The sequence below is a fragment of the Oncorhynchus mykiss genome, chromosome 5 (assembly GCF_057628025.1).
Source record: "Oncorhynchus mykiss isolate SJ-2025 chromosome 5, ASM5762802v1, whole genome shotgun sequence".
Taxonomy (NCBI): domain Eukaryota; kingdom Metazoa; phylum Chordata; class Actinopteri; order Salmoniformes; family Salmonidae; genus Oncorhynchus; species Oncorhynchus mykiss.
The window spans coordinates 64,848,081-64,860,000 of record NC_143026.1 but is presented as its reverse complement, the minus strand read 5'-3'; the positions used below and the strand labels follow the sequence as shown (position 1 = coordinate 64,860,000).

General features: G+C 42.8%; 1 protein-coding gene across 50 annotated transcripts in view; it reads left to right on the top strand.

Moving 5' to 3' along the window:
• Window positions 1–11,496, top strand: part of LOC110524290 (transcription factor E2-alpha) — a 25,191-nt gene extending 13,695 nt beyond the window's left edge. For 2 of the 50 annotated variants that reach the window (XM_090235516.1, XM_090235499.1), the window contains 13 exons: window positions 2,446–2,560; window positions 3,353–3,489; window positions 3,709–3,850; window positions 4,047–4,105; window positions 4,208–4,286; window positions 4,508–4,584; window positions 4,682–4,891; window positions 5,007–5,118; window positions 5,293–5,434; window positions 6,336–6,398; window positions 6,937–7,172; window positions 7,434–7,589; window positions 7,686–11,496. In XM_090235516.1, the coding sequence (XP_090091642.1) occupies window positions 2,446–2,560; window positions 3,353–3,489; window positions 3,709–3,850; window positions 4,047–4,105; window positions 4,208–4,286; window positions 4,508–4,584; window positions 4,682–4,891; window positions 5,007–5,118; window positions 5,293–5,434; window positions 6,336–6,398; window positions 6,937–7,172; window positions 7,434–7,579 (1,518 nt within the window). In that variant the 3' untranslated portion in view covers window positions 7,580–7,589; window positions 7,686–11,496. Of the gene's footprint in view, window positions 1–2,445; window positions 2,561–3,352; window positions 3,511–3,708; window positions 3,851–4,046; window positions 4,106–4,207; window positions 4,287–4,507; window positions 4,585–4,681; window positions 4,892–5,006; window positions 5,119–5,292; window positions 5,435–6,335; window positions 6,399–6,936; window positions 7,173–7,433; window positions 7,590–7,685 lie in introns of all 50 variants that reach the window. The other 48 variants (XM_021603809.3, XM_090235530.1, XM_090235508.1 and 45 more) reach the window with 34 other exon arrangements.
• Window positions 11,497–11,920: the final 424 nt, after the last annotated feature.

Genomic DNA, 11,920 nt, shown 5'->3' with positions numbered 1-11,920 from the left:
ACAGACAGACAGACAGGGGGGCCTCTGCTCACTCAGGCAAACTGACAGCCCAGGCTTGTGAGAGAGCCTCCAAACAAACAACATTAGTCTACAACACTGGGCTCAAGGTTCCTGTCTAAGCCTGCAAATAAGCAACTATAGTCTCTAGTCTACAACACTGCTCAGGCTACTGATAATGCTTCCAAATAACCAACAGTGGTAAATAACACTAGAGTTGTTTGTGTTGAACTACTGCTTGAGAATGCACGCCGGGGTATTTCCTTGCCTTGTATGATGGTCCAGATATTTCTGGTGTGTTCGGGCTGCCTGATGCCTTATTAGTGGAAGACTGGAAGGCCCTCTGCCAGGGATCATAAAAAATAAATATTGCCATTAGACAAATGTTCTGTAACCGAAAACATTTCCACATGCACTCTCCAATATGACAGTCATATTGAAACCTCTGTGGTCATAACATTACCTATGAAACATAGATGATGTTAAACACGGGTTTTAGTGTAAATTCATTTGAACTCCCAGCTGCCCCCCTTCTCTCCCCCTCCATCCGTCTGCCTACGCTTCGCCACATGATGGTCTGGGTGGCCTCCCCCTGTGAGTGACCCAGTTGTGAGGCGCGCTGCTCGCGAGGCCTCTTAGCCCGTGTCTGAGCCCAGATTAATGACTGCTGATGATCCTGTGTCTCTCTCCCCTCCCTTCGCACCCTCAGCTCTGTGTTGTAACCTAGTCCGGCAAAGCTCTCCAGTCCTCCCACTCGTCCAACCCAACCGACAGACCCCTCCACTAATCCTCCAATACCTGTACACTGGAGTCCAGCCCTGACCCCTAACCTAAATGTCACATCCTATTTCCCAGGCTTATTGTGGCCCCTATTACTGAGCCATCTACGGTGGTTGTATTATTTATGTAGACAGTATTTTCTCTCTAAATTGATAGGAATCTGTTTTCTATCATATTACATCACTTGTTTTGCCATTGACTATAGGACCTCACACACGGCCATAACCTGAATTACATGAAACACCCATTAGTGAGGATTTTCACCAGAAATCCTCTTTCTTTCCTTCTTAAGAACAGAATTATCCACCCGCAATCATTGTTTCATTCCCCCACCTCTATCTAGAGCAGAGGATTCGCTCAACATTGTTTTCCCGTGAAAGACAAAGCCTAATGTTAAATGAAGTCATCTCTGGCTTGTTCTCTCAAATTATCTGTGATGGTAGTAAATCCCCTATTACCTCACACTCCCCTCGCCATATCATGCTTTAAGTCATTCAGATTTCCTTATTCTGTCCCCCCAGCCTTATCTCTCTGCCTATTTCATAAATCATCAGCGCCTTAATACCCTCCCTCGCCCCCTTTCCCTCCCAACCTCTCTCTCTCTATCTCTCTCTCCACCTCTCTCCCCATGCCTCCCTCTCTCGCTGACTGGCTCCCAGCCCCCACCTCTCTCAGCCCTTTCCTCGGCTCTCCTCAGCCCAGCTGCCTGTGGAGTTGGACCGGGTCCAGGAACAGGCAGATGGCTCTGTAATTAGAAGTGCATCTCTCCATTCCCTTTCCACTTCTCCCTGTTAAATCAAATTACAGGAAAAAAAAACAGTTTTCTGGATTAGCATTCTTTGCAGCATATCCTCTCCCCCCTCTTCTCTCTCTCTCTCTCTCTCTCTCTCTCTCTCTCTCTCTCTCTCCTTCATCCCTCTGTCTCCTCATACATGCCAGAAAGTGTGAGTGATGGGTTATAGTGTCAGAAAGCTGGGATCTTTGTGTCCGTATGAATTTTATGGGGCAAGAAGGCTCGGGAATGGCATGGCATTTTGAATGTGAAATTCATTGTGGTTCAGAATAACTTGAATGACCCATTGAAGCATTGAAGGGCCATTTAACAAAAATGTATATTTGAGTATTCAAACCCATGGTTGGGACACACTCATATCACCCCCCCCCCCTCCCACAATTAAATGTTAAAACTGTCAATACAATACTATACTGTAGAAATCTGAGAAATCATTAAATGTGATCCCCTTGCTGATTTGAGGTCATGGGCTCGACAATGGTGTGTGAGCTACCAGTGAGAGGCGAGCTGCAGGCGGTAACCCTGCTATGTCACTAGGCTCCTGGGAAAGCGGATGCACTGGCTGGACTGTGGGATTGGAGCTGTCGCCGTGACCAGCATGGCCACTGTGCTGCTCTCTCACACAGCACAAGCAGGGGTAGCATGCCAGCTTCACCCTCGCCACCTCCTGGCTGCTTAGTGCAACAACGTTACACATTAAGACCATTTTATTATTGGCAGTTACAGTATGCGTTTGTCGTCGTCTTGGCAATAGGGACACCTGCCAATTTAGATGTAAGGAGCAGACAACTTTATTCCAGGGCAGGCTAAATGTAGGCATATGTCGTGTGTGTGTTTGAAATGGCGCTTAACGTCAACTGTGTTTGACCCTTTAGGTGTATGCCTCTTCCTCTGGGGATGAATATGCACGTGACAACGGAGGATATCCTGGCACCAAACCTGGCTCTGTCTACCCAGGCTCTTTCTACATGCAAGGTAACTACTTGCAAGGTAACCATTTTAAGTACTTTCATAAACTGTCATTGGAGTGAGTACACTGTCTAACCTTTCTTTGTTATTTTAACTCTATGTTAAAGGTGCTGTAAAACTTCAATTAAACTCGGTCTCAAATAGCCACCTGTCTCTTTTTTAATAACCAGGCAGCACAAACGCCTGTTTCAAATAAACGCTGGGTATAATCGAATAGTTTTGAGGTTACCGTGAATTACCATTCATTCTTTACAAGGTTTAATGTTTGACTTGTTACATTAAATAATTCAGTAATGACTCGAAACAAGGATTGCAATCATCCATTTTTATCGGCAGTAACAAACTGCTAGCCATTGGCTGCTAACAGCGTAGAACTGCTAGCTAACTGGCAAGCACAAGAACACTTTGGGAGTACAAGACCTGAGAGACTGGCCAATCGCCCTCTAGTGGCAAAAGTAAGAACTGATAAATGCACAGTCAAAAAAGTGTTTTTCTTTTTTACATTTATTTTGTATCGAGGCAAAAGAAATGTGACAGTGTGTAGGTAACACATTAGTGCAGGAAATTAAAGACCTTTATTAAAATGCTGGAAGTAAACAATGAACTATGCAAATTAGCATTGTGCATTAAGGAAATAGACGCCTGTCTTAAATAGAAACCTGTTTCTCTAATAAGCACCTGTTGTGGTCAGAGATTTTAAGCAAATAAACAAAAACAGTAAATTAAAATGTGTTGAGTTAAAATGCCCTGGAGTTAGTCATGTTTCAGTGAGTAATAAGTCCATTGCCTAACCCTCGTTGTTGTTGTTGACAGAGGGCCTCCACCCCTCCTCTGACCCCTGGGCCTCCTCAGGACCTCTGGGTCAGTCTGGCTACTCTGCCATGCTGGGGAACTCCCCCCACATTGGCCAGCCAGGCTCCTTCTCTGCCATCAACCCACAGGACAGGATGGTGAGGACAGCCCCTCAATATGTAATATTTCAAATCGTTTATATTCAAATTCCTAATGGTTTTCCTTTTGAAGTAACTGTTGTATTGAATTAGTACATGCAACAATGTTTTTTGTAATCTTTATTTGTTTCTGTATTCTGTGTATGCCATTTCTCCTCTATGACGAATCCAACTTCCATGCAAGTGGCTCTAACCCAAGCTGTTCTGTCCTCCCTCCAGAAGCGTCAACCCCTACCTCTGTCCCCACAGAACTACCCTCTCCATGGCAGTGAGGTGAACGGCAGCCTCCCACCCAGCTTCCACTCTGGCTCTGGGAGCTACAACCACACGCCCTCCATTAACGGAGCAGACGGCATCATGGGTACAACTAACGCTCACATGACAACCAATCGCTTTTTTTAACCAATTACCTTGTCTATATCCTGTGAAACATGTTGTGCTGCCCCTCGGTTTAACAGTGTATTTAAAGCGGTGTCACTAGCTTATTGGAGACCTTTTTGTGGTAGTTTCTGCCTTGTAAAATAATGTTTGATCAATAAGCCATCTTCTCTCCACAGCCAACAGAGGCGCCACTGCAGGGAGCTCAGGGGATGAGATTGGGAAGGCTCTTGCATCGGTGAGTAATCCTCCAAAAAAATCCTACTGCCTTTTTGTTTTGTATTGTCTTTGTGTGTGCTGTTGTTCAGTAGCTGAAGGTACTCTTTCCTGACGGTTGTAGATCTACCCCTCGGACCACAACAGTAACAACTTCTCCTCCACACCCTCCACCCCAGTGGGCTCGCCCCAGGGAATTGCAGGTATACATAATGGATTGTTATATTTGCTGCATTTGGTAGCTTGTATTAGTTAAGAGTTTTAAGGGCAGACAATTGGATGAAATAGTGATGAAAAGCTGTAATGGAAATGATCCCCTATTAGCACATGATCTTGACTGGAGCTCTGGATCGCCATCTACTGGTAGAAATCAGAGCTGTCACTTTTCCGTGTAAATGTGGCATCTTATCTATTCTCTCTGCAGGAGCTGCATCTCAATGGCCAAGACCTTCAGGGCAGTCTGCCCTGTCACCCAACTACGAAGGGCAACTGCACGCCCTGGTACGCACTATTCACTCTTTACTACAAATAATAAACTATTATTTGATGTGATCGTATTATCAACGTAGTGACTGAGATTTGCCCTGTCTCCTTGCAGCAGAACAAAATGGAGGACCGTCTGGAAGAGGCCATCCACGTGCTGCGTAGCCACGCTGTCCAGGGCCCGCCCGGCTTGGGGGGAGGAGCCCACTCTGACATGCACAGCCTGCTGAGCGCTGTGTCGTCTGCGCACAACGGTGGCCTGGGAGGCCTCTCTCAGGCCTTCTCCAACGCTGGCCTGGCCCTCAGCAACAGACACCCTGCCATGGTGAACACGCCCTCTGACCTCTGGTTCCAACACTAAACGCCTGTTGTCTTACATCACTGAGATTGTGATGATGCTTTTGTTGTGTTTTATCACATGCTTTGTTCCCATTCTCCAGGGAGGAAACCATCATGAGGAGCCCACAGGCCTTCCTCCCAGCAGTACCCTGCTGCACGGTCACCACGCCTCCGGACCCCCTCAGTCCACTGGACAATCCGACGGCTTCACCAGTGAGTCACACGCGCCTCTCACACACTCTCATTCGCTACTCTCATCCTCGCTGTGAGCTGTACTCCTTTTCCCTGATGTAATGTGTCCACCATGGCAAACAAATAAGATAATGGGCTACTTAATTGTTCTTTAAATCGGAAATACTGACGGTGAGGTTCCGTTCTGCTCCACAGGTCTGCCAGGAAGCGTGGCCCGCTCCACACACTCGTCCAGTGGCTCGGACATCAAGAGAGAGGACAAGGAGGACGAAGAGAACTCCTCCATCGCTGACAAGTCTGAAGACGAGAAGAAGGAAACCAAACGCATCAGAGCAAGGTAGGTGATCACCCTGACTATTGATAGTGGTAACTGTGATACAGAATGTATGCCTGAGTGTAGGGATGGACACGGTTATTCCAATATCCAAACGGCCGTTGGTTTTCACATGTAATTCAAAGCAGCACTACTGTCAGAGGCTCCACGTGTAGCAAGTGAAGTGGGAGATTTCTCATCCATACAAAATGGAATAACAGTTACAGGATTTAAGTTGGCTAAATGAGAAGGAATAGGCTGCAATGATCAACCAATAGCTAGGCTGTTTAATATGAATGGAGTTGTTGCGGGGAGTGCAGCGAAAGAGCCAGCTAGCAAGGCTAAATGAGGCTAACTAACTTGGTGGCTAGTGTAGCTAGCTTGTTTACATGGATTCAATGCAGTAAAGACAGACACTACCAGATGAGATGATAGACCTATTTGTTGCTGCGGTAGATTATCTGTCTTGCGCAGGTTGGTTTGGCTACTTTCTCTCTCTCTGTATCAGACACACCGGTCCCTGCTCCTCTCGTGCCGCTCCCCGTCTGTGCTGAAACAACAAGCCAAGTGCACCGCACAATCAAGTCCCCATTTGCAGTTGACATTTGTTCTTTAAAACACATGTATTTCAACTATCTGGATATCCACTTTTTTTAAAACTATTCTTTAAATAGTGAAAGGCAAATCAGAGGTAACGCAGTGTTATTATGGCCATATTTCTTTGTGTGCTGTAGATTATTTTATCCCACATAGGTAGAAATGTTGTTAAATTCTGTTACGCAAACAAATACAAGGATAAACACATGACATTACCCCCCATTTTATATGCTCAATTACCACTGTTAGTTAGCTGTGTTCGTTGAGTTGGTCACTCCATTTCCAGCTAGTTGTGTAATGCCCTCCCCTCATGTCCCATTGTTTTCAGAAAGGAGGCGCTGACCCTCCAGATCCTCTCTGGCCTCTCAGGCCTGTCAGACCCGGGAGATGAGTAAGTCTCGCCATCCATAGACTGTAATGCTCGAGGAGCCATGTCCACTGTTCTGCAAAGGTCCCCACATACATTTTAAGTTGGTTTGATGGTATAGACATAGTAGTTGACAAAGTGACATTGAATAGCATAATGGTAAAAGTTAACCTTTCCAATCTATGTGGGATAAAAGTCATTATTTAGTCTATTTACCAAATCGAATAGTCCTTATTATTCATTACACTGACATTGTTAACTTATTTTCCTCGTCTTGAGTGAATTAATGTTTTCTATTCGGATCAATTGTATGTCTATTAACCTGTTTAATAATATGTCTGGAGCTTCCTTTTTAAAACATTTACTTTCAGAACTACATAACTTCCTGGTGCTACCCACGATTCTTTTAGAATGACAGCTAAATGCTTAGGCATCTATGCTTTGCATGTTTTGCTGAGGTGCAGCTGGCACATGCGGCCCAACTCTTTGAAAGTCTAGTTGCTTGGTTTGTGAGTGTCGCCCTCCCGTGGCTTCATTCCTCTCCGTGTCTTCCGCCTTCTAGTCCAGAGGATGAGGATGACGAGGACCTTCCTCCAGAGGTAAAGGTAGAGCGTGAGAAAGAGCGGCGAGTGGCCAACAACGCCCGCGAGCGGCTGCGAGTGCGAGACATCAACGAGGCTTTCAAGGAGCTGGGCCGCATGTGCCAGCTGCACCTCAGCAACGACAAACCTCAGACCAAGCTGCTCATCCTGCATCAAGCCGTCAACGTCATTCTCAACCTGGAGCAGCAAGTCCGAGGTAACGCAGCGCTGCTGTGACCATATTTCTTTGCATTTGTTTTACGCGTTGACCTCGGTATTACTTTGTCCCCTGTGTGTATTCTTTCCTCAGGGACCGAAGGCCCGAACAGAATATTTCATCCAGCTGTTTTTCAGACCAGAAAATCAGTTTTATGTATATATTTTTTTAAAGGATTAAATAGGTTTGGAGCACAATGGAAAGTTGGATAACTAACTTGAATGCAATGTAAACTCATCTTCTCTCCTTTCACCTCGTCAGAACGTAACCTGAACCCTAAAGCAGCGTGTCTGAAGCGGCGGGAGGAGGAGAAGGTGTCTGGGGTGGTGGGTGACTCCCCCATGCAGCTCTCGGGAGGCCACCCCGGCATGGGGGGAGACGGCCATAACCCAGTCAGTCATATGTAATACCAGGTAGGTAGGTACCTCTTCATCCGTCAATAGTACTTTTGAGTTGATCACTTCACCAAAATTCAAGTTTGGAATACTACCACTGTTGTATTTTCCTTTGCAGATCTAATGGAATTCCCTTGGCTCTCGGAAGATGTGGCCTTAATCTCTTCTTCCACCCGTTCTTCTCAGTGTGTGTGTGTGTGTGTACACGTATACTGATGTTTTTGTGTATTGTCAAATTCAGTTTCAAGACGCACATTCACATACCCTTATCCACACATGCATACTGCCAAAACTGACACAGCCAATTTGCCGCACTCATGACCATGACTACCAGCGCAAATGTGAACTTTATTTTATTTCATTTTTTTTATACATATATTTTTTGCTTCTATAACATGATGGAACACCAGAGTAATAGTGTCCTGCCACTAATGGGACTCAACACACTGCCGAGAGGTGCTCTGTGAACGATAGAAGCCTAACAAATGACAAATTTAATCAAGGATTTGTGCCTAATTGTTACATGTTTTATATGAGACATTTAAGCAAACTGCTTACATTTGCGGAACATTTTGTTTAGGGGTTGTTATATGTATGAGCACATTTTTTTCAGGTGTAGTTTTGTCATTCCCAACTTAATGGTACAGTCTTACATATGTTATGTAACCAAACCCATGCAATAGAGAGGGGACATGACCTGCGTCGGGGCAGAGTTGCAGGCCCCACCGCAACTCTGTGGGCCCGGCATGAGATGAGGGAGATGAACCTCCGCTGCCCAGTTGTCATGTTCTCAGAGTTGTTGGAAATTATTCTCCAAGGCTGTTCTTTCCATCCATAAACAAAATAATGGTATTTCAGACTCCAGTATTGTTCCCCTCAGTGTAGGTTATTCGGGAGATGCCGGTTTAGCTGGCCAGGGGTAGAGGAGGACAAAGTGCAGTTTTACAGCACAAAAGAAGAGTTTCATCCTTCATCTCACCCATAGGCTACTATTGACTCCATCAAAAACTACAGAAAAGCTTGTGGCGCTAACCAGCCACTCTGTCACATTTTCTCATGAGATTGGAGGCTTGGTTTGATGGGCAACTTATGGCCGTATTGTGTAGTGCCACCCTCTGAGTTTTTCAAATCAATTGACCCTGTACCAACACGCACCACCTAAGGACACCAAACTAAATGTGATGATTCACCCCCTGCATTGTCATTGTTAAAAGACTAACACTAGGTGCACATTTGCAGATGCAGGATCAACCATTGATGCCCATAATTAAATACAATCTTAATACTTGTTATAAGTTAAGTTGTCTATTCTTAAAATTGAAGCTTTGAGCATTCCCAATGAACTATCAAGTCCTCACCCTTCTCCTTGTGAAGTCCTGACTATATTATTAAAGTGGCTACTTAGTGAGGCAAAATCTCTTTTGTAAATCCACCTCATTCATTCAAAAATCCAAGGATATTATTTCAAGTGGGGCAAAATGAAATATATATATATATATATATATATATAAATAAATATATATTTTTTGTTAGTCTATACATTGTAGATTTTTTTTTATGAATGACAATGTTAGTTTGAAGTTTAGAGTGTATCGTAGTTGAGTAGAATGAAGAGATGATATTAAATGTATTTTCAAAATGAACTCCAATTGCACTGTCAACTTGCCATTGGAGAGGAAAGTTGAATAAAAACACAGGCTCAGAATATAAACAAAGACAGATGGGTTCAGTTGTAGGCTTAATTATCATTATGTATTTAGTGACTTAAGCTGTCAGTCTTTGGTGCATACCTTTTTGATCCGATTGCTACATTTGATAAGGGTACAGTGGCCTAAGATATTGTTCCTGTGTTAAAAAAACAAAAAACATTTAAGGAAGTGTGTTTTGTCTGTTACCCAGATGAATTATTTATTTTCAAATGGGAATGTGTGGATGGAGTGGATGCCTCTGACTGTCCTATTGAAGTGTTCTTACTGAATGGTAGTGTCACTTTACAAGTAAACATCTACGGAGACGGGCTCTGTCTCGAACTGTAATTATGCAACTGGTTTTGAATGTACCATTCAAATGTGGATTGCCTTCATTTTCAAGTATGTATCCAGGTTTTGTCAGTCGGTTCAATGTTATTTTATCTTCATTTCAAACGTTCCATTCTACTCTGCACTCATCCATGTGGTCATCAATGTGCAGCTATGCTAGAGTGTCCTGACATGTTATTTTGGAGGCAGGAGTTTGTGTAAGATACAGGATGGTTTGAAAATACAACAGTGTTAATTCCTGTGGTAAGTTATTATCATGGCCTCAGACATGGTATAGCAGCACCATCTAACCACAGGGGCAGAAATGTGCATTGTTACCTGTTGGTCATAGTATTGAGAAGGATTTAAGTTTACTTTGTAGAAAAATAGAGGAAAAGAAAAATACAGTTTTGAATCAATAGTGTGGCCTTTTCATTCTCAAGACTAAAGATGTCATTATTGGGGAGTGATGCCTTATCAGTGCCTGAACTTGTATTTTCATAATTATAAAGACAGTTTTCTCTTTTTAACCATAACATTTCATGTATCGCCAGGAGTAGAGGTACATCGGATGACACCCCCCCCCCCCCCCCTTCAATTTTCAGGAAGAAGTTGAGAATGGGAAGAAAAAAAAACATGGGCTTTTTTTCAATGTATCTAGTTAAATAAACATGAACGTTATGTATATCGCTTAGTAACTTTTAATATTTTTTTTACTGATTTGACCATTTGTCCAAACTACTGTTAAGTTGTGGCCGTGGGGTCAGGTTCCTGGTTTTGTTTGTTTCTGTTTGCCCCCCCTCCCCCCATATTAAAAAACCACTCAACACTACTGGGTTCTAAGATGCTGGTTTCTGCCCTTGTGATTTGCTTTTCGAAGCACCTCAATGTCAATATATGGCTTCAGCTTTGAAGTGGGGGGGCTGTGTTATTTTGAGCCATGATAACTGGAGCTTCTTGTCATATTACAACTTACAAAATTTGTCTGTGTAAAAAAAAAAAAAAAGAGCGCGCAGCAGTGATGCTATATTTAGTCATTTATGACCATTTCCTTTGCTTTGAGACTTCTCTTTCTTATTTCTGATTGCCAGCTCATTATTGACTTTGACAGTGACTTCTTGTAAGAGGTATTTATGTACCTCTTCAAAGAGTTGATTTGAAGACTTGTTTCTCTACTATTACAAGGTTAAATGTGTACTAAATATACAAGATTTGTTCTGAGGGGGAAAAAATGGACTGAGCTGATTTGTCATTGCTTATTCTGTGAACATCCCAAAATGACAATTCACAACCTGTATTCTGAGTTGTTGGATAGGGGGGGAAAGATGGAGGGTCTATTTTCTGTCTCTCTTGACCTGAATATTGACACTGGCCCTGTTTTTGAATACTTATAAGTGCATCCACCCCTCCTTGCCCAATGATATGACTGGATAGTGTGAAGTGTAATGTCAACCTGTTAAAATGTGCTATATGAATAACTTTTTGATTTCATTGGTATATGACAGCAAACCTTTCTTTTCCTAACCACTTCTTTCAGATCAAATGTATTTATAAAGCCCTTTTTTTTTTTTTTTACATCCGATCATAGATCAATTCAAGGAGGAGGGAAATACTTTTTTTGTATGTATTCAAATGGGGCTACTCACACACTGCTACAGAGCCTGGCATCTTACACTTGCAGTGAGGACACAATCAAGATTGAGCAGTGTCTTCAGAGTGCCTCCAGTCCCAGTCTCCTTTATTATTTTTTATATATATAAAGTAGTTATTGAGAACTGTCCTGTATATAACAGTAATGTAGCAATAAATGTGCCATTTTTAATAACAGAATTATACCTTTTTCAATGTCTGGCTTTTGAATATTGTATACATAAAAAAAGGAAATAAAGGAAAACATTGTAATAAAGGGTTGATTATAGCTTGGAAAATGAATGGTTTCTATCAATCTCCCATTGGTGCAGAAAGGTCTGAGAAAGTATAGCCCACAATCCCTTACTAATGTTTTCCAAATGGTGGAATTTGGATCTTTTGAGCTCTGAAAGTGAACCTTTTTGATAATGATTTGGTTTACTTACTATTGGAAAGGTAGCTAAATGATGCCATCATAATAAAAATAGAAACTGATGGCATTGTCAGTTTGAACCACAAATAGACAGACATAGGCCTATGATTTATATATAGCCTTATCTGTAAACCAATTAAGTTAATAAAATACATGTTTTGATGTTTAAAGAATCGGGAGGAAACTAAATTGTGGCATAACTAGCTGATGATAAAGGATTGTAAGGTAAACTCAGGCAGGTTTAGCTCTCAAACCTCCTTGTAAGCTTGTAAA